Below are 22,074 nucleotides of genomic sequence, written 5' to 3'. Positions count from 1 at the left end.
GTAAAACTATTTTTCAATTAATGTTTATTAGTGTATGAATTCAAAAAATAAATAATAAAGAAATCCATGTTGGTGACCATTAATGAAGACAAACAGTTGAAGATTCCATTTCGGAAAGCGAGGTGAGTCTTTGACTTCTTAACTGTTTGTCCTCTCTAATCTTGAAACCTAATTGCAGAAGAAGGATGAATCCATCACAACTACAGTTACCAAAGCCCTGTTCTAAGCATGTATTCTTCTTCACTCTAGTCTTACTCTTCTCTCTCTATTACATCTTAACCACTATCAGAACCATCACCATCTCTTCTTCTCCTGAAGATCCTCACCATCATCATTCTCAGCTTCAAGAACCTTCCATGCCCCACCATTCATCTCTTCAAGAACCTTCCATTCCCCATTACTCCTCTCCTCAAGAACCTCCAGAAAACCAACCATCACCATCATCATCATCATCATCATCATCATCATCATCATCATCATTGTCTTACTTTCCACTCTGTCCCAAGAACTTCACAAACTACTTGCCCTGCCACGATCCATCTACAGCACGACAGTACAGCATTGAAAGACACTACCGGAGAGAGAGGCACTGTCCTGAATCATCCCACGAGAAGCTCAGGTGTTTGGTCCCAAACCCCTCTGGCTACAAAACGCCTTTTCCTTGGCCTGATAGTAGAAACTACGCTTGGTTCAAGAACGTTCCCTTCAAGAAGCTAGCTGAGTTTAAAAAGACTCAGAACTGGATTAGGCTTGAAGGAAACCGCTTTGTTTTCCCCGGAGGTGGGACTTCTTTTCCCGGTGGCGTGAAGGACTATGTTGATGTGATTATGAAGGTTTTGCCATTAGCTTCTGGGAGTATCAGGACTGTTCTTGATGTTGGATGTGGAGTGAGTTCACTTACATAAGTAGAAACCATCACTTGATTATTCTTGATATTTGTTTATGGTTTAATCATGTGTCAGGTAGCGAGTTTTGGAGCCTTTTTGCTTAACCATAACATCTTGACAATGTCAATAGCACCTAGGGATATACATGAGGCTCAAGTTCAGTTTGCATTAGAACGTGGACTCCCAGCTATGCTCGGTGTTCTAAGCACTTATAAACTGCCTTACCCATCAAAGTCTTTTGACATGGTCCATTGTTCTAGGTGCCTTGTCAATTGGACTGCCTATGGTAATGTTTTTATAATAACTATACATCTAAACACTTTCTGATACTAAAAGAACTAGAGTTTTTATCCAGATGGGCTTTACTTGATGGAGGTTGATCGTGTTCTACGTCCTGGTGGATACTGGGTGCTTTCTGGACCACCTGTAACATCAACGGTTAAATCTAAGAACCAGAAGAGAGACTTGCAGAAGGAGATGGAGAAACTAAATGATGTTTTTAGAAGACTTTGTTGGGAGAAGATTGATGAACGATACCCAGTTGTCATATGGAGAAAGCCTTCTAATCATTTGCAGTGTAGACAAAGACTAAAAGCTCTTAAGTTTCCTAGTCTCTGCTCTTCTGGTGACCCTGACGCTGCATGGTGACTTTGCTTCCTAATAACTTAAACTTTCTCCAGAAGCTTAAGCTTGACTCAGTTACATCTTGTTTTTTCTTAACAATAGGTACAGAGAGATGGAGCCATGCATCACTCCTCTTCCAAATGTCAACGACACACACAAAAGCCTTCTTAGAAACTGGCCTGAGAGATTAAATCAGACGCCTCATCGGATCAGAACTGGATCAGTACATGGAGTGACCATTTCGAGCTTCGAAGCAGACACTAAGCTGTGGCAGAGAATAGTTGTGTACTATGACACTAAGTTTAAGTTTCTCACCAATGGAAAATACAGAAACGTTATGGATATGAATGCTGGTTTAGGCGGTTTTGCTACAGCATTGATCAAATATCCAATGTGGGTTATGAATGTAGTCCCGTTTGATCTTAAACCGAACACACTTGGTGTTGTGTTCGACCGTGGCCTCATTGGAACTTACATGAACTGGTAAAATACTCAAAAACTTGTCTGTTATCATCTAATTGTGATCTCTGTTATACAGTTGTTTTCGTTTTTTTTTTTTGTAGGTGTGAAGCTTTCTCTACATATCCTAGAACCTATGATCTGATTCATGCCAATGGTTTGTTCAGCTTGTACATGGACAAGTAAGATCTTTTTATGTAACTTGAGATTTTGATTTACATTAGTTTGTAATAAATGTGTAATGATCTATTATTGGTTGGTTCTTGTGATAGATGTGACATTGTTGATATACTCTTGGAGATGCAGAGGATTCTTAGACCAGAAGGAGCTGTTATAATTAGGGACAGTTTTGATGTACTTATCAAAGTGAAGGCTATAACCAATCAATTGAGATGGAACAGTACAATGTATTCAGAAGAAGAAAATGGTTTTGATCATGGAACAATACTAATTGTAGATAATTCAGTTAAATAAAAACCCATTTTGGGTCATATTCATACTGTGATCTCGATCTGAAAAGTTTGATCTCTAATACTAATGAAGAGTCGAATTAGTTGAACAAATTGACATGGACTGATGCATTGTAGGAATCTCTTGTTTGTACTTCGCATCCTCAATTATAATGAAACTGAAATCAAGGTCATTGTTCATTCATAACATTATCTTGTTTGTATTGCTTTCTACAAGTACTATGTGGTAGAGTACACAACATTTTAGAAAGAATGGACCGTAACACACGTCTGGAATCTTCTAGTGAAATTTACTTACGATCATTTTCCATTGCTAGGTATAAGTTTATTTGTTTAGCTGGCATATATATCTAGGACTATACATTTATGTGCATGTGTAGTGCAAGTTCATTTCTATTGAATTTTCTTTGAAATGCTTTTTTTTAAAACACTCGATTATATTATTAAGCATTTTTGACGAAAAATTTCTAAACAACGAGAACTATCAAAACAAAAATAGAAAATGAATACACCAATAAGGATCCAAAGGAAACTAACACATAGTATGCGTATGGATGACTAAAGATTTTCATATAAAAACTCCATATTTGTTTTTGGAATTGTTGATTCTCAAGAGAGATAATCTTCGTATTAATCCAAAAACACCGTGCTTCGGACTGAACTAAGAACGATTGTCAATCTCTTTTTAATACTCCAGTAGGAGTTACTGAGACAAGACAATTCTTTATATTATTCTATTGATAATAATAGAGTCAAATAGATTACCGTTCTATAAAATTTGATGTTGCTTTTTGAAGTAACCATAGTTTACAGCAAGAATTTCATCACCATCACATAAGAAACCATCAACAATTGAAGCCGGTAACCTGTCGCCACCATCTGCAGTAGATCTGTCAATTATCTTTTCAAAACGGTTCAACTGAAACAAAACTTTTGTCTTACCAAATGTATTGGAAGAAGCATATAGAAAAACAATAGAAAACTTTGCCAGATTTGAAATAAATTGGCAAACAAATAAACTAAGTAACCAAAAGTAAATCAGACCAAAAAAAAAGAAGCATAACGAAACAAATAAGTTGATGACGAAGCTATAGAACCTCCGGCCATCGGCTTGAAACTATAAAAAATATCTCTTTCTTCTTTGAAATCAGGAGATTGTTGCTGCGCTCCCTGCTTGTTCTCGGGCCCAGTTGGAGTGACTCATCGGGCGTCTACCTCTTGGTGACTTCGAGTCTGCTCACCTCTTCTGCAAGTCACTTTGCGTTCCTCTCATGGACTCCGAGAAGGCGACGCTCACCAGCAACCTCATCCGCCTCCCCTCGTCCAGTGAAGTTTCTCCGATCTGATCATTCTCACTCTATTACCACTCTCTCTCTCTTTTAAAAACTACTTTTGTATTGCTCTATTATCACTCTTTCTCTCTCGTTTAAAATCTACTTTTGTATTGCTCTTGGTTATAGAACTTATGTTTTCATATTATTTACTATGCTTTCATTTCTTTGAAATGCTGATACAGATAAAAATGATTAGCTCTTTTGGACTTAATGGCTATATTGTGCTCTACCTTAAATTACCGTTTGACCCCCATAATATGTCTTTTTTTTTAACGCTGATTTATTATGATATTACAATTACAATTATTAGGAACATTACATAGACGATTCGACAACCGACAAACTACCTGTCTTATGAAGATCTACGTTTAACTGCTTCATCTGAGCCGTCCTATGAAGATCCACGCCTGACCAGATTTACTTATACCATGTTGAAGATATCTTGTAATCCTTCCTTCCATAATCGCATAGTTGCCTGTAATCCTTCCTTCCATAATCTGCATAGTTGCCTAATAAATCGCGCTCTCTCCGGGACTTGAAACCTGGATTTGAGAAAATTTGCAATAAATTGCATAGTCTGGGAATCCAACCCCAGACCTGGGTGTAGAAGCCTTTAGACCTTAACCATTAGGCTAAGGTGCTTCCACATCATAATATGTCTTTGTACTCTTTGTTTCTGTCGTTCCAATTTTATCGGATGTCCCCGAAGGGACGTACTCTTTGTTCTACACTCTCAGGTATTATTTATTTTTCCTCTTATTTTTGTTACCTAAATTTTTTTTGTTTTCAAATTTCTACACACTTTTAGTTAAATATTTTTCTTTTCTTTAACCTTTTTGCTACATAAGCTATTCTTTTTTCTTCATAATATTTTTCTTTTCTTTCTAATACTAACTATCTAATAAGACTAAAAGGAATAAAGGTTTTTAACTATTATATGCAGTATATAATTGATAACATTACTTAAAATGTAGATTTAAAATTATGAATTTTTTTTATTTCTTTATATGGTTCATTTAAAAATAAGATGTGAAATTTTAGTGCCTAATGCAACTTTTTTTTTTAAAGTCCAATTCACTTAGTTATTTAATATTTTAATATTATATATATATATATATATGTTTTACTTATTGTGTCACACATTAAACTATTTTCTAGATCTGTCTCTGGTATCTACACAAGTGTATCTGTTCATTGTACAACTTCCATTGGATTCACAAGTCTGAAAATATGGTAAGACCGTATGCAGTTTAGTCTAGAAAGAGTATTTACGCTAAAGCAGTTTATATTCAGGCTACTTCAAGGCTGAGTAAAGACAAAGTGAAGCAATGTATTGATCCAACACTCAAAGGAGAGTATTATCCTAAAGCAGTTTGCAAAAGTATAGAAGTTAGAAACTCTTCATTCTATAATCAGTTGAGCATCTCTTTTAAGGTAAAACTTGCGTTTGGATGATAAACAACAGCGTGCAGTGGTTGCAGGCGCAATATGAAGCAGAATGTAGGCCAAACATGATGAGCATTGTAGTAAAAGCTCTTCAACCGCTATTGAGGTCTTCAGGAACAGCTACTGCTCCTCATAGACAAGTGATTGCTCTCTTTGTGGTTCTTGCATATTGGATTCACATGGCTTCATAGGCTCTTTTGAAAGAGATGAGGAAGACTAGGTTTGGATTTGGGTTCATGATTTACTGATTCATGGAAATCATTCAAATGTACACAAACTTATCACAAATCTTTTCTGAGTACATATGAATATATTACAATATCATAATCATACATTATTTTAGTAGCTTTTGTTCTTCAAAGAGTCACTTCAAGACATAATACTAGGACAAAATGTTTCAATAACTTCTGTCATCTGATTAAAAATCATTAAGTTAAGTTGATTAGGACACATGTGTATGGAAATGGTTGCTTTAAATTATCACTATGGAGTTGAGAAAAAAAAATGGCGTAGAAGCAGTTTAAACTACGAAGGAATCAAACCAAGAGCCTCAGCTGCGCTTCTCTGACTCTCTTCACTGCAACACATTCCAACAAACGTTCTCAGTAGAGACTGTCTCTCTTCGAGTTTCATGAGTTTCTCCAACCCTCGTGCTACCATTTCCATCTCAGCCTGATGGATCATATAAACAAGCGAGGACGAGGACGTTTAGTGAAAACAATGAGAAACTGAAGCGGAGACTGAATGGTGAAAACTTGAAAAGAAAACACATACAGAGTACTCCTCGGGAGGAAATATGCGATGAATGAGGCATATTTTCGATAGTTCTCCCACCGATTCAGAAGGTTTACCCTGTATTTCCAGAGCCTGCAGTAGCATGCACAGGACACAAAGTATACTTTAGTGTTCGATTATGATCATACCATCTATAAGTTTGCAGTAACTAGTAGACACTAAAAGAAGGAACAGAAAGCTACCCAAGCTTGTAGAAACCATGAACGTGTCCGTGCAGCAACAGCAGCAGAAACCATCCTAGCAGCATCTATCTTTGCAAGTCTAATGTTCTCAGCAAGCCCGGCGATGAACTCTCGAGCATCTTCACTACAAATCTCCACAGAAGAAGATTCCCAAGGAGCTCTACAAAGAGTTTGTTTTAAACAAGTTCAGCACCACACCAGAAACAAAATCAACTCAATAAGTAAAGGTGAATAGAGAGTCAGCACCTGCTGCAAGCATTTAGGACGAAATCAACAGATGTTCTGTAAAAGGAATCTCGAGTATTTGTTGGCTCAATAGAGACTTGTACTCCGGCAATCCTACATACTCTACGCAGCTGTATATACAAGTAATCTAATATAGTTAATTCAAGTTAGTTACACACAATCAAGTGTGATAATAGAAAAAAAGAAAGGAAGCATATACTAAACTTGAACGATATCATTCTCAGTGATGTCCTTCCCACTGGTTCTGTTATCCACGATTGCTGGAAACTAAATTGATAAGTTACATTTATAAAATGAAACCATAAACACATAAGCAATACTAATACCATTGCAAAAAAAAATCAAATCTTTCAGCTTTTAAAGCTTTCTACCTGAAACACAACAGACAAAAAGAAGTTATCTTTAAGCAAAAGTTTGTCCTGAAAAACCCAAAAGAGATGACTTTGAAAGAGTTTAAAGAAGCTACCTCGAACGATTCTGTTGGCTTCTCTTTGATAGTCTTCTTTGTCTACTTCAAAGCTCTGTCTAGGCAATGAAGCAGGCCACCATTTCGGCAAACTGTTCTGAGTTCTAAGCTTGAGGGTTCTAGCAACAGAGTTACTTCGAGAAGCAGCTACGGAGCTTGAAGAAGAAGACGAACGAATGCTATCAACAGCTACAACCACTTCTTTACCACCAAGACTCCTATCTCTCCTAACTACCAACTTTGGCCTCCCTTGTAAACCACCCTTGAAAGCTGTTCCTAACCGGACAAGAACCCTAACCGCAAAACCAAACACCAATCCGAGCAAGACCACGCCTCCAACGAACTGCACAGTTGATTTTTTGCACGTGACGACGACGCGCTTGTTGTCGTCTAGCGAGACCAGAGTTTGCAGGTCGGAGACGGCGTCTCTCCCCGAATCGAGGAAGAGCTTGAAGCGGGAAGAGGCTAGGTAGGAGATACGGTGGACGTCTAGGGTTAAGCTTAGGCTTTGGTCTTCAGAGTAAGACGAAGTGGAGATTGTAAGAAGGTTGCCGTCGCTGCTGTATGTTGTTGAGTCATTGGAGTTTCGGTTACGGCGAGCAGGGGAGCGGCGGCGTTTTGGAGTGGAGAAGGATGAGAGAGGAGATTTGTAGAGTTGAGGTTTGGTGGCGAAGAGTCGCGTGGTAGATGGAGAAGAAGAGGAACACGAAGTGGTCATGTTCATTGTGTGATGTTGTTTCGCTTGTGGACAATAATGAATGGAGTTAGTTGAAGAGCTCCGGTTTGGTCGTACAAACTGGTTTGAACCGGTTCAGACGCTTTTTATTTAATTAAAAAATACTGTATATATTATAGAGCAAATAAAACAAAAAGGGATTACAAAGAGAGATCTGCAAAAAAATACATAACTGCTATAACGAGCTGTTTTTTGATTTTGTTGTGTCTGAAATGCAAAAGAATACATGTTTATTGCATTGGAACAAGGTGGTATACGGTAACGTCCCTGGTCTCTAAATAATCTTGGCTTAAAGAATTATGTGAAACAAAATCCTGCAATAGGAAGTTTAGATGTCATATTAAACATTGGAGACTCCAGAGTATTAATCTTAAGATTGAGAAGACGATGATCTTACGGTGAGAGAGTTTTATCTGGGAAGAAGTGGCTCTCTATCATTCGATTCAACACGGTGAGTAGCCTGCTTATACGGAGAAGAAAGACAGCTTTAAGTTAGAACATTACAAGAACTAGATTTCACATAAGATGGGAAAATGTATGTGCTGTGTACTTCACCTCTTCATTTGCTCCTGCTGCCATGTTGATGAATGAGTCTTTACCCCTGGTGGAGATAACAACAGAGTAAGAGAAAAAGTTAGATGGTGGCAAATGAATCTCACACGCTTTGCAATGAGATGGTATCATAGAAAGAATACTGATCATCCATCAATGAACAACAGACCTATGACCATCCTTTGCATTAACTATTTCTAGGTTTCCGTTTTGTTGCTCATCTTTCACTTTTGCAAGGGGTGAAAAGAACTGCATAGCATGAGTAAGAAGAAAAAAAAACATTAGGGAACGAGGTTCCTCTCTTTTAATAAGCTAATTGATACAAGCCGAAAGCGGTTTTGTATGGATTTACCTGATGCATTGAAATGAAAACTATAGAAATGCCCAGAAGAAAATTCATGGTTAATACATGTCCAAAGAGTGCTGCAGATGCTATGCCAGTAAATATTGTGGCAACCGTGGATGAATATTTCTTCAATATTGTATCTGACAACATACACAATAATGTAAGACAACTACCGTAAATATCAATGAAAGAATATTTTTCATTCATGTATATATAGCAAATTCAAAATTCTCTAAAGTGGTCTTTCTATACCTGCGTATTTGAAGAAAAAGGAGGATAGAATCCCTTGTGCTGCGTTGTTCATTATCAGAAACACGGTAGCCCTAGAATGTCCTTGCAGGATGTCAAAACTGGCCGGACCTGTCGACAGTGGCAAAACCGTTTGCAATATGTCTTAACATAATTTGGAAAAGCTTTTCTGGCATTTAATTCGCTTAAACATTTATCATATTCTACTCTGACTATTAGAAAAAAACCCATACCTTTATATATAACAGTTCCTAGTATTCCAAGAAAGTTGAATATTGCACCATAACCATAAAGGAATAAGTTCTGCACCAGTAAATTAATGCTTTACAATCAGAAACACACAAACAAACTAAGCATATAGCTTTAAGCCTTTAACCACAAGTTACAAGCAACGGTTGCCACAAGTCTTCTAATATTACTAGAAGCATCTCACTACTCTGATGCTATATGGAAAGAAACTATGTATGAGGATTAGCTAACCTGAAGATAAATGCTCGTCTCATACTGGCTCTTTAAAGCATACTCGTTGTAGACAGATGCCAAGGATGGGACAGTAACCTGCAAGATAATGTGCTTAATAAGCCTCTAAAACGAACTACAACTTTTGTTTTTGCAGTACTAGGTGAGCGATTGCAAGAATTTTAAAAGAGTGTGTGCATAGAATCACTTCCATACTATATTTCCAAGAAAAGTAGATAGAAGCACGAAAAAGTGTAACTTACAAAGATAAAGGTACAGAAGTATGCACCCGTAGCAATTGGAACAGCAATAGTAGTAGCACCTTCAGGAAGAGAACGCAGCTGATTTACACTAATCCCTATCAGCAACAGAGCAAGTGCTTCCCACTACAACACAAAGTCAAAACAAACTCAATTCCGTTTAAGAGTAGGAGGAGACAAGGAAGGTCAAACAGAAATGTCCATAGTAATGTGTCTGATACCATACATATACAAACAACCGAAAATAATTGAATCTGACCTGTATGATGGAAAACCGTCGCTTCATTATCATCTTCAGTAGTACAGCAATTACCAGAACCTTAAGATTGCTGAGCATCTTCACAGTTGCAGGATTGAAATATAGCTGTCACACCAGAAAAGTGAATTGCTTTGTGAAACTAAAAATTAAGATAGATAGAGAGTACCAAATAGTAGACAAGAAGGTTTGACAAATAAAAAAAGTAGAGCATGATGTAATTTTTTTTTATTTCAAAGCATTTGTCCAGTGAAGCTTTAACAACAAACACAAAACATCTATCACCAGAAAGTAAACATATTGCAGAATGCTAAGCAAGACTTGGGAAACATATAGATGATAATATATCAAGGATCAACAAATTTGATCAGACAGAGTAATATTCTACAGAGGCAACATAGGAAAGGAGTCGCACAGAAACCAAGAATTATTTTACAACCATATTAGGTTCCCTGACATTCCAAAATTATGGTTCCTAAGTCGGAATAACAGAAAATCTCCAAAGCAAAAAAGCTTATGCTCCTGACAACTCTATTTAAGAAGTGAAAATGAGACATAGCTAAGGTCTCTGCTTTTACTCTTGTGTTAGATGGAACCATTCCTAAGTTCTTATAGTGTCAAAGCACCAATAGACACCAGAAAGCTGGAAAAAAGTTTACAGCAAAACTTATAACAGCTATGACAATGAAATTGCATTTCTGAATCTTAATTAGACCAAACGATCGACAAAGTTCAAAATAGAAGCACGTGTACCTGCATTGTGAATTTTAGATAGTTATTAATGGCATACAACCCTGCTGGAACAGCGAGAAGCACGTTGTTCCGAGCTGCCTGTGAAAAAAGTATAGTATTAGATAGATGTAGTGATCACATACTATATACATTTCAAATTATCATGCTTTGACAACCAGATGTATAATATACACAAAACTTATTAGACACTCAGAGCCCAAAGAAACTAACTTTAAATTTGAGACTATGCCATACCACAATCCTAGTACAAAAGTCTTTTACAGTATATCCCAGTCTGTTAACTGCCACGAAGAGGTACCTGGACAAATGTGGAAAACGATAGTAGAGGCTTCTCCCCAACTTTTTGATGCCTGGCCTACAATAGTTCCACAAAAAAAAAGTCTGAGTATTAAAAGGGGGGTCACTTTCCTACCGAATAAGCAAAACACACGTGACAGTAACTGCCTCTATGCGCACAAATAAAACAAAATTAACGCCCACCTCCTCCCGTTACCAGTTAATCAATCAAACCAAGCCTACAATCTAGATGCATAATAGCAAAGGAATATGATTTTAACCCTCTTGGAAAAAACCTCAGCAATTGCTTTCATGTTCTAGTGCAGAAGAAACATCTACCAACTAGTTCTAAATCTAAGAAATATAAGTTACGCGCGAAGAGAAATGATGATTCGCAAGAAGTAAAGTCAAATCAGAAACGTACCTCGATCAGAAGCATGACAAACGCAAACATAACCTTGGCGATTTCCGTCAAGAAGTTGACGCTAATAGGACTAAAATTGAACTTTCCATCCACTTTAGACATGTACACTAACACAGGCTGTAAGAGGCATAATAAGAAGGAAAAAAAAAAGAAATCTTTTAAACAATTTTGAACAGCAAATGACAACCGAAACAAAGACAACAACCTACTACGACTGTACATGACTAACCACAGATGTATTGTAGTAGCAACATTAAAATTACCTGTAAACCAACAAGCATGCAGTCACCGACAACCAAAAAAACATTGAGAGCTCGTTGTTTAGATGAAACTCTAATCTTGCGGTTATCATAAGCTCTGGCTATAGCTTTGGCACTGGGAGAAACCAACCTTGAACGACACACGCTGCACTCAGCCATCCCGTTCTTCATCAGCCTATCTCCCCCCAAAGCTAAACAACACATAACAACAGCCAAGGAAGCATATTCATCATACAAAAACAAAAAAAAAAAGAAACTCCTTTTAAAACGAAAAGTGTCAAAGAGTGGATTTTGCATACAACCCATATCCGTAAAACCCCACAAAAATAATACAATGAGCATAAAAAATAGATCTTTGGTAACAGAATCAAAAGTGTCCGCATTGTGAAGAACAGATCGATCAAACTAACCTCAATTGAGTTATTAGATCAGCTCAGTGACGCATTCCCCGAACCAAAACCTCCCTCCCCCACCTAAACCGCGTATAAGATGCAGATGGATTCTCGATACGTTCCTCTACGTCGTCTGTGAGATCTCAATTGCAGAGATTTCAAAAGGATCTAGAGAACTCTCTTCAGCTCGAGAACAGATGTGAATGCAGAGAGAGAGAGATGAGGAAGAGGACGATGAAGAGGAGTCCGTCGGTTGATTCAAGTGCGCTCTTAATATCTCGCACGACCTCCTTTGCCTTTGCTTTGCTTTGCTTTGCTTTGATTTCACAACACCGTTTTATTGCGTTTCTTTGAATTAAATAAAATAAAATAAAATATTTTTTATTTTATTTTATGTTTCTTTCCTGCGGTGATACTTGGCGGTGAATGTGACAGACCAATGACATTTGAGTAAGAGTTGTAGTGAAGCTTTAGTTCGGTGGTGAGAGTTCCCGTAACTATTGGTCGTTTTTTTTTACTTACGTCATTAACGTAAAAACCAACTTTAATTGATTTTTGTTGTTGTTGTTGTATTAGATACCTAATTATATGAGTTTTTAATCAACTAAGGACTAGAAGGTTAATACATCTTATCAATACTGTACTATTAAAAGAGAAAGAGTCTTAAAAAAATTACCTATAAAAGTTGTTTACACTCTTTCAATAGATTTAGTGTTGTTTGGGGTTCGGTTGGCAATGAATGTAGCTTCGAAATTATTATTGTAAAAAAAAATATGTAGACTTTTTGCTGTGGTTTTAGATTTTATTGTTGTTGAACTTTATGGAAAATACTAAAAAATTGATTTAGATATTTGGCTCTTCAGAGCACTTCTACAGCTGTTAGTTATTTCAAGAGCTGTGGTTTTAAAAAATAAATTAAAGCTTGATTGCTCTGATTTTGGTGCTTTAGAAATAAATTGGGCTGTGGAGAGCACTCACAGCCGCTACCAATCAGACCTAGGGGTGGGCGTTCGAGTATCCGTTCAGGTTCGGTTCGGATCTATTCGGGTTTCGGATTTTCGGGGTCAAAGATTTCAGCCTCATTCGGGTATTTCTAAATTTCAGTTCGGGTTCGGATCAGATCTTTGCGGGTTCGGGTTCGGATAACTCATTTAAATTATTTTTAGAATTTTAAAATTCATTATAATACTTTAAATTTTTTAAAATCTATAAAATAAATTATATATTACATATAAATTTGAAAAACATATGTCAAAATATCTAAGCTTAATATATAAATTGATTTTCTTTGAATATTTGGATAGAAAATCAATAAATATTTAAGTATTTCTGGTATTTTAAATATACTTTAGCTATTTTAAACATATTTTAAGTATTTTGGAAAACTTAAAAATATCTTATATATTTTGGATGTTTTTATTATACATTATATCTAAAAATAATTAATATATTTAGTTATCTAAATCTATTTCGGATACATTCGGGTACCCGAAATACTCGGTTCGGATCGGGTTCGATTTCGATTTTTTAAATACCAAAAATTTGAACCCATTCGGATATTTAATCAATTTCGGTTCGGATTCGGTGCTACATTTGCGGATCGGGTTCGGTTTGGTTCTTAGGATTCAAATTTTTTGTCCAGCCCTAATCACACCTTTGGTAACTTATATATTTGTAACAATATGTTACTCAATAGCATATATTTACCGATATTTTCTCCTCTCTCTAACAATACGTGAGTATTGATTAACATTGATACCGAAGGGAGAAAGAATCAAATTATAGAAACTCGGTCATCATGTGCATTTATATGCATACAACTGAACCGACTATATATACTATTTTTTTTTGAAATATGCTATTTATTATTTATTGTTTATACTTCTTTATTAAAACGAACAACATACCTAACCAAAATTTTATATTTATATGTCATATATAATTTTTATTTTTAGATTTTAAGAAATTTAAAATATAAATGAATTTTATTTTATTTTTACAAAATTAAATGTGATATCCGAATCCAAACTCAAACCAGTAGATCCTAACCGGATCGAACCTGCAAAAAGCGGAACAAAATCGAACTAAACCAAACCGAACCGAAAAATAGTATATCAATGTCCATCCCTAATCAAATGTAAAAAATTGGTTATTGATAACAAAATATGTATTTTTATTATATTTAAATACAACATAGTAATAAAATTTACTCTGCGCAGGGCGCATATTATCATCTAGTATAAAACGAAAATCAACACCTACATGATTATGCGGATCGAAATCGAATTTATTTTATTAATCAAGAGCCTCATCATTGATTTTTTTTAATCAAGATCTGTTTTTGTTGTTGGAGTTCTCAATTAATTAAAACTAGATCATGACCCGCTCGACCGAGCGGGAGTCAATTTTTTTTATCTTTGTTTTTACTAAATATTATACATAATCGCAATGTGTATTAATATAAAATTTTGATAAATAACAATGTGTACTAATGTGTTTAAATAAGCAATGTGTTTAATTACTAAATTTGATTTTTAAATTTTATGATAACGTAAAGTATTCTTTTCTATATTATTTAAAATATATAGTGCTATATATTTTGTATTTTCAACATTTATCATATAAAACTTACATTGGGATATTATTTATATGAAAATATGTGTAACATAATATATTTATATATTATATAAACATATGCACACCCGCACGGGTTTTATTTTTAAAATGTATTCTATATTATTTAGTTTTATGTAGTATCGAGTTTGTATATTCAATTTTGTGTTTAAAGAACAATATCAAAACTGTCTTTCGTATGTAAAAATAACATTTTACAATCGCGAGTTGTTTCTTTTTATTGTAACACAAAATTTTATATAAAACTTATGTTTTTTTGTACATTACGAAATTTAATTTTTTAAATAATTATTACGGAATTTCAAAATGAATTTGATCTCTGAGGTCTAATATATTTTATGTGTAATGGTTCAAAGCATTTTTGATATATATTATATTTCAGTTTGGTTTGTTTTTAGTATTACTGTATAAATATAATACTATACAATATTACTATATTCTATACAATATATACAATATATGAAGCTATGTGTTATTTGTTTTAGAAAGTAGATTAGACCCAACATAGTTATAAGAATAGTCATATCTTTATGTATGTGTCTATGACTTATTTACCTAATGTTATTCGTACTAATAAAATTAATATGGCCAATGAAAGTATACTGATCAATTTAAAATGAATTGTATAGGGTAATTATAGAACGATTAATATTTTTAGTATTCTTAGTATATATCTTATTTAAATCGACATGTAATAAATGTAAAAATCATATATGGAATATGGACAAAAAGAAGAACTGTATTTAAGGAAATACATCAATGCAAAGTTAGACTATGGTACGTATTATATATATAAAAGATGAGACATTTAATTTAAATATATGAGGTCCATCTTTAAAAATCCACCTAGAAGAAATTGTAGTGTTCCTGTTTTAATAAGATAGATTAATGGTATGTACGCCTTAGCGCGGATTTTTTGACATTAATGTTATTCATAATTGTATTTTTTTGTTGGTTTGTTATATAATTTGAAATTAGATTTTGATATGTGCGTTCGAACATATTTTTTTTTAAATATGTTGCTATTTGTTTTTCATGTTAATATTAGGTCTAGGCAAAAAAACTTGAATCCAATAAACCGTACCGATCTCTATCTGAAAAAGTAGTACCAAACCTGAACCGAAATTGATTAAATATCCGAATAATTCAAAATTTTGGTATTTAGAGAACCAAAACCAAATCTGATCCGAACTGAAGTATTTCAGGTACCCGAATGTAGCCGAAATAGATTTATAAATTTATATATAGTAATTATTTTTAGATTTAATGTATATAAAAACATCTAAAATTTATATGATACTTTTAAGTTGGTTTAAATACGTGGAAATATATAAAATAATCAAAAGTAAATATCTAAAATAGTTAAAGTATACTCAAAACACCAAAAATACTTATTTTATCCAAATATTTAAATCAAACCAATTTATATGTTAAGTTTAGGTATTCAGACATATTTATTCAAATTTATATGTAATATATTATTTTGTTTATAGAATTTGAGAAATTTAAAGTATATCCTGAATTTTAAAAATTTTAAAATAATTTAGATGGGTTATCCGAACTCGAACGGAACCCGCAAATATCTGAATCGAACCCGAACCAAAATTTAGAAATATCCGTATAGGGCTGAAATCTTTGACCCTAGAAACCGGAAACACAAACAGACCCAAACCGAACCCAAATGCTCACTCCTAGTCACTATTATACATCATATATGTGTCATCATATAATTAATCCTATTTTATATGTATCATCATATAATTAATAGTATTTTATACGTATCATCTATAAAATAATCACTTATATTATATTTTTAAAATAAAAACCATATTTTAAGTTGATATATGAAATTGAGCTTTGTATTGTATCTTTTTATATATATTAAAAAAATTAATAATGGTTATTGAAAAATATTTTAGTAAAAAATTTAATAATTGTTATTATTTTGATTTGAAATATGTATATAAAGTTTCAATTTTGTTTTTTGGTTATTTTAGACAAAAGATGTTTTTAGATAATTAGATTGACTCATTTTTTGTGTATTTTAAAGCTAACCCATAAAAGATAGTTTCACATGATATAATAGATTTCTAATTTTTCTTAATAAAAATAAACTCGTTACTTCTTTTCTGATATCTATGTTTCCAAACAACATTTACTCTTTTATACTACTATTCATGTTTCCTTACAATTTTTTTTTAAACTTCTACCAATGTTTTCAAGCAAAACATTTTTTCAAACTGTTATCCATGTTTCCAAAGAAATCTCAAATGTACTTCAATTTTTGTACGTATTATCATATAAGTAATCATATAATTAATAGTATTTTATATGTACCATATAAAATATCACATATATTATATTTTTAAAACATAATGTGAAATATAAAAACCATTATTTAAATTGGTATATGAAATTGGGTTTTTTTATTGTATTTTCTTATATATATTGAAAACAATTTTTTAATAATGGTTATTGGAAAATATTTTTGTAAAATTCTATTTTTAATATATGTATATTTTTGAATAAATTTTTGGTTGAGATATTTAGAACAACATTACTGGTTGAGATGTGACTTAGTGTATCTCATAGTTTAAATAATATTTTCTTGTTTCGTAAAGAGTGTCATTTAGACGCATTTCACATATATTAAGAAAATTATTAAAATACATTTATATTTTCATTAATTTCATCTATTTAACCAATATTTTCTCCGTATCAATTTAAGTGGTGTTTAAGGATTTTTATTTTGTTTCATAATAAGTGATTTTTTACTATTTTAGATAAGATTTAATGTCATTTAAAATTTGTTTCCAATTACAAAATACTATAATTTTTTTATTGGTTGAAGTTCTTTTATTTAATTTTATTTTTATGTAACCAAGATAAATTACATAAGACTTGTATTTTCTTAATCTTTGTGCAAAAACTTTAAAATCTACTTAAAAAGATATAGAGGGAATAGTATTTTAGATAAATAAATTTATATATAAGATCAATGCATTGTGCAATTAATACTGAGCTAAAAGTAAATATAAATTGCATTGGAATTGTATAATGACATTTTTGTTTATCAAGAAAAAAATATAAAAGTGATATATATTAAGAAACGGAAGGAGTAATAATTTTAATAAAGAAAAATTACATGATGAAAATTGTTATATTCACCCTCTCAGAATATAATGTGGCAAAATGGTATCTAATGGAAGTCAGAAAAGTTTGCAGCAGAGAACTTCTTCTCAGATATTCACGATGTCTCTTCGTTTTAATTCTTTTTTTTTGTTGTTTTTGTTTAATAACTAGATATTATGCTAGATACTACCGTTGGTCATGCCCTTAGAGCATCATTAGTGGGATTAACCCATGTAAAGCTCTAAAAAGTTATAAAAAAATAAACTTTTGATGTACAATTATTTTAGTACCATAAAATAATTAGACTAATAACTTTTGGACAAGTGTAGAAATGGTTTGTTTAAAAATAGTTAAAGTCTCTTTGGAAATAAATCTGCTCTATTATCTCTCTTATTTTTTCAATTATTTTCATTTTTAATCATGAGAGATTCCTCAAGAACTTACTAATGTGGATGTTTTTAGATGGGAAACAAGGTGCAATGTCTAGCTAATAGTCTCATACGAAACTCTGGTTCCGTTATATTTTCAGGCTCGAGAAGGTTTCTGATAGCCAACGATTCACATGTAAAGATATTATTATTCACATATCACTCAGCTCTGTAAAGATCTTACACCATCAAGTTGTGTTTCTGTTGACTATAGGCAATCTTCATGTTTTCATGTTAATTTCTTATTGTCTTACATTTTGAAGTTTATGTGAAATTGTATGACTAGAAATCATAGTAATTTGTGACTTTTGATTAATTACATAAATTAAAATTTTAATAAAAAAATTGTATTCTGAAAATAATTTTAGTTTTTCTCTTAAATCTTTTTGAAAAAAAAACATTATTACTTGTATCAGTCAAATAATTTCAATTCTTGATCATATATTGTTAAAACACATGAAACAGGTTGATGTTATTTTCAAATAAATGCCAAAAACATTTTTATTAGATTATTTTATTTTGAACGCAAACTTATCGGTGACAACAACATTTATACGGTTCACACCGGTCAAATATATAATCCCACTTGTCACAAAACTTTGCACATCCGTATTTCCCATCATAATCACACGGTGCTGAGATATGGAAGCAAATTACAGTCGCCCAATTTATTCCATAACCTATTTATATAAATAATATTATTAAACCAACAAGTATATATATCAAAAAGGATAAAACTGTATCTATAATTAAAAATGTTGTATAAAAATAAATTTTACCTGGAGTATTAGCAGGGGTGACCGCTACAGTTGTTGTATGACAATCAACAAAAGATACGATGAGAAAAGCAGTAAAAACAAACATAACTAAAGTTTTCATGGTGATAACTTTAAATTTTCTTGTTTGTTGAATTTTTCTTTACTTTGTCTGATTATATATATAATGACACACACTCATTAAAAAAGTAAATATTTAATTGGTCAAAGATATATAAGAGAATATAACATTTCCTTTCATATCTAATATAATAGATTTTTAGTCAAAACATAATCCAAGAATTTACTATAGAGCTGCACAAAAAGAGTATGATAATACACACTTACATACTAATTAATGTTAAGACTTGGACTAAAAAGAATTTACATACTAGTACATCCTCTAAAATAGAAGATTTGTAGTATGATAGAAATGGATTTAGTATAATATATTCTTTTAAATAACATTTATTAATTTTAGAATTAAACTAGAAAACAGAGGAATACTCTATTGATTCTATTGACTCTTGGTGGTATAGTGAAAAATAACAATTGACTCTATTGATTCTTGGTGGTAACACACTAGCGCTACAGTGTTTGCTTAAAAAAATTGTTATGATTTCTATACCGACTTTCCAGATCTTATATTGCATTTATTGTATGTTGTTGAGTCATAGACTATGAAATTTAATGTGAGATACTGTAGATTGGAGGTTAACATGAATGTTTACATACAAATCAGGTTTCAGACATCAAATTTAACATTTTTCTAATACAATTTTAGTTGGTTCAGTTGTTTCCTTGGTGTTGGTGAAGTGAAACTATAATATACTCATGTACTAGGTGATAATCTGCGTCCTGCGCGGAGTGATTGGATTTAAATATATTATAAATTTTAATCTATAGCTATTGAAAAAGTAAAAGAAAAAATGACATATTATAATATGGTATAGATTAGCAGAAATAACATTTGATATACAGATTAGTGCAAAAAAAAACAATTTGGAATTGTATGTTTAGTGGAGTTTTCAATATAAAAAAAAGTTTACTGGATTATCCAGCTAACGATAATTTTATTATGGTCGACAAACAGTAATTTTCTTATTATCGACGTTATATAGTTATAATTTATTAAAATTATATTGGTTCCAGAGTACATAAAAATTTTAAAAGAATGAAAATAAATTGAAGATATTAATATTAGGTTGGAAATAAAATATTATTGAACCTTAATATCCATTATGACTCAAAACACATATGAGCCTCTTTTGATTTATCTTTTATTAAAAACTAGGATCGGAGTAGCCCGGGTTTGTTGCTTAAATTTTACATTTTATTATATATTTTATAAGTTTATTTTTGTATATAAATATCATAACTATTATAAAAAATATAAGTAGCTAGACAATTATAAAATTATTTTCAGTCATTTATTTTTTACTGTCTTACCAATTTCAAAAAAAAAAATATTCAAATTCGAATATGTTTTGTTGTTGGAAACTACATATAAGGTAAAATGAAAAAAAAAACTGATTAAATTTTATCTATGTGTTTGATTGGTTGGATTGTATAAATGTATCATTTCACTTATTTTTTAAATGAATTTTTGTTTTTACTTATTCTCTTGGTAATTTAATTGACCATCCTCTTTAAAAATACAATCCTTAAAAAAATTCTTAAAATACCGGTTTTAAAATTGTAATATTTTTCTACATTAAAATGCTTAAAATTACATCACTACAACCTAAAATCTACAAACTAAATTCTTAAAAAAAAAATTTATACACTTACAATCCAACTAATCGGACTCATAATCAAAATATTGGTTTATCTTACTTATATAAGTTAATTTATAAGACCATAGATTTTATGACAAAAAATAAATAATAATAAGACCATAGATTTTATTTAATATTATGCAAATCCAATTTCCATTCTTTATTTTTACAATCTCTTCCTTCTTGTCTATATTAAACCATTTGTCTTAGCAGATTTCATTACTATTATCAGTAGAATAAAGAACTTGACGTATCAGAGAATACTGTTACATCTAAAATTCTATTGTAATTATCAGATTTATCAAGTGAAACACAACAACATCACAAAGCAACTTGATTTATTTAGCGGCTGAGAATCAGAACTTTATGAAGTTAAACAAATAGAATACAACCTGCTTAAAAAGTTGAAAACCGTTGCTGAAGGACAACGTAGACACAAAATTTATTTGATATGGAGGGACAAAGTTGAGCTTTATAACAATCTCTTCCGATATGTATCTACAAAAGTTTCACAATTAGAAAAAGACCATTTTCAAAATATGATCAACCACTCCCACTCACCTTAACTAAACTCCTCTCTTGAGACAACTATTGTAGATCAACTTTGTCTGCTAAATTAACAAAGAAAGTTCATATGCAAAGAACAATTTTAGTATTTCAAGAAAACCCAACTTAATAGTAGAAGTAGTTTTCGGAAAAAAGTAATTAACCGGCCCAAACCAAATCTATCTTATTAAAACAAAAACATTTTGTTGGACCTAACATTTATTTTGTAAGTTTTTAAATTAAATACATCTTTATACTTTATAGTTAGACCTACATTAAATCACTAATGTTCTTTTCTTTATACTACTATCCATGTTTCCAAATATCTATCTTATTTAAACAGAAACATTTTGTTGGACCTAACATTTATTTTGTAAGTTTTTAAATTAAATACACATTTATACTTTATAGTTAGACCTACATTAAATCACTAATGTTCCTTTCTTTATATTACTATCCATGTTTCCAAACAATATACTTATTTTTTATACTACTATCAATGTTTCCAAACAATATATTTTTATACTACTATCAATGTTTCCAAACAATACAATAATTAATCTTAGTTATTTTATATATATCATTTTCTCTTTAAAATTTTGTAGAAACGTTATAATTTCATAAACTGCAAAAATAATAAACTTTAAAATTTGGATTATAAGATTACAAATTATGAAACTATTACAATTTAAATCCAATTAGATTACATATCGGTCATCCATCAGTTCAATCGGTTAGTCTCGGGTTTTAATGATTTTTTTTAATATGTATATTTTAAAAACCTAAATTGAATTGTTAGATCTCCGGATTAACCGGTATAATCACAATCGGGTTGAATTTAAAAACACTGATTTAAATGCAAAAATATTTTAAATACACTCTTTTAAAATTACCAAAATATTTGTTAAATTATTAGTGAAATTTTTCAT

The 22,074-nt window shown here is 31.8% G+C and overlaps 3 protein-coding genes across 3 annotated transcripts; 1 reads left to right on the top strand and 2 right to left on the bottom strand.

The window, feature by feature from the left end:
- Nucleotides 1-93: 93 nt before the first annotated feature.
- On the top strand, nt 94-2,475 carry LOC108847209 (probable methyltransferase PMT19). Its single transcript, XM_018620396.2, has 6 exons — nt 94-887; nt 963-1,173; nt 1,243-1,531; nt 1,614-1,994; nt 2,075-2,152; nt 2,243-2,475. The coding sequence occupies exons 1-6, from the start codon at nt 186-188 to the stop codon at nt 2,442-2,444; spliced, it is 1,863 nt and encodes a 620-aa protein (XP_018475898.1). The 5' UTR covers nt 94-185; the 3' UTR covers nt 2,445-2,475.
- Nucleotides 2,476-5,478: 3,003 nt separating this feature from the next.
- Nucleotides 5,479-7,657, bottom strand: LOC108847210 (uncharacterized). The gene is made up of 6 exons (XM_018620397.2): nt 6,910-7,657; nt 6,648-6,703; nt 6,444-6,553; nt 6,198-6,357; nt 5,995-6,087; nt 5,479-5,892 (listed from the first exon to the last, which is right to left on the bottom strand). The coding sequence occupies exons 1-6, from the start codon at nt 7,631-7,633 to the stop codon at nt 5,746-5,748; spliced, it is 1,290 nt and encodes a 429-aa protein (XP_018475899.1). The 5' UTR covers nt 7,634-7,657; the 3' UTR covers nt 5,479-5,745.
- Nucleotides 7,658-7,798: 141 nt separating this feature from the next.
- On the bottom strand, nt 7,799-12,165 carry LOC108847213 (CMP-sialic acid transporter 2). The gene is made up of 15 exons (XM_018620400.2): nt 11,891-12,165; nt 11,484-11,671; nt 11,221-11,337; nt 10,819-10,875; nt 10,521-10,598; nt 9,771-9,875; nt 9,515-9,637; nt 9,273-9,350; nt 9,026-9,095; nt 8,796-8,903; nt 8,550-8,683; nt 8,367-8,446; nt 8,201-8,246; nt 8,043-8,105; nt 7,799-7,959 (listed from the first exon to the last, which is right to left on the bottom strand). The coding sequence occupies exons 2-14, from the start codon at nt 11,649-11,651 to the stop codon at nt 8,055-8,057; spliced, it is 1,215 nt and encodes a 404-aa protein (XP_018475902.1). The 5' UTR covers nt 11,652-11,671; nt 11,891-12,165; the 3' UTR covers nt 7,799-7,959; nt 8,043-8,054.
- Between the last annotated feature and the right edge of the window lie 9,909 nt (nt 12,166-22,074).

This window comes from Raphanus sativus, chromosome 3, assembly GCF_000801105.2.
Source record: "Raphanus sativus cultivar WK10039 chromosome 3, ASM80110v3, whole genome shotgun sequence".
Taxonomy (NCBI): Eukaryota; Viridiplantae; Streptophyta; class Magnoliopsida; order Brassicales; family Brassicaceae; genus Raphanus; species Raphanus sativus.
The sequence above is the reverse complement of the archived record's forward strand: the minus strand, read 5'-3'. Positions and strand labels throughout refer to the sequence as shown.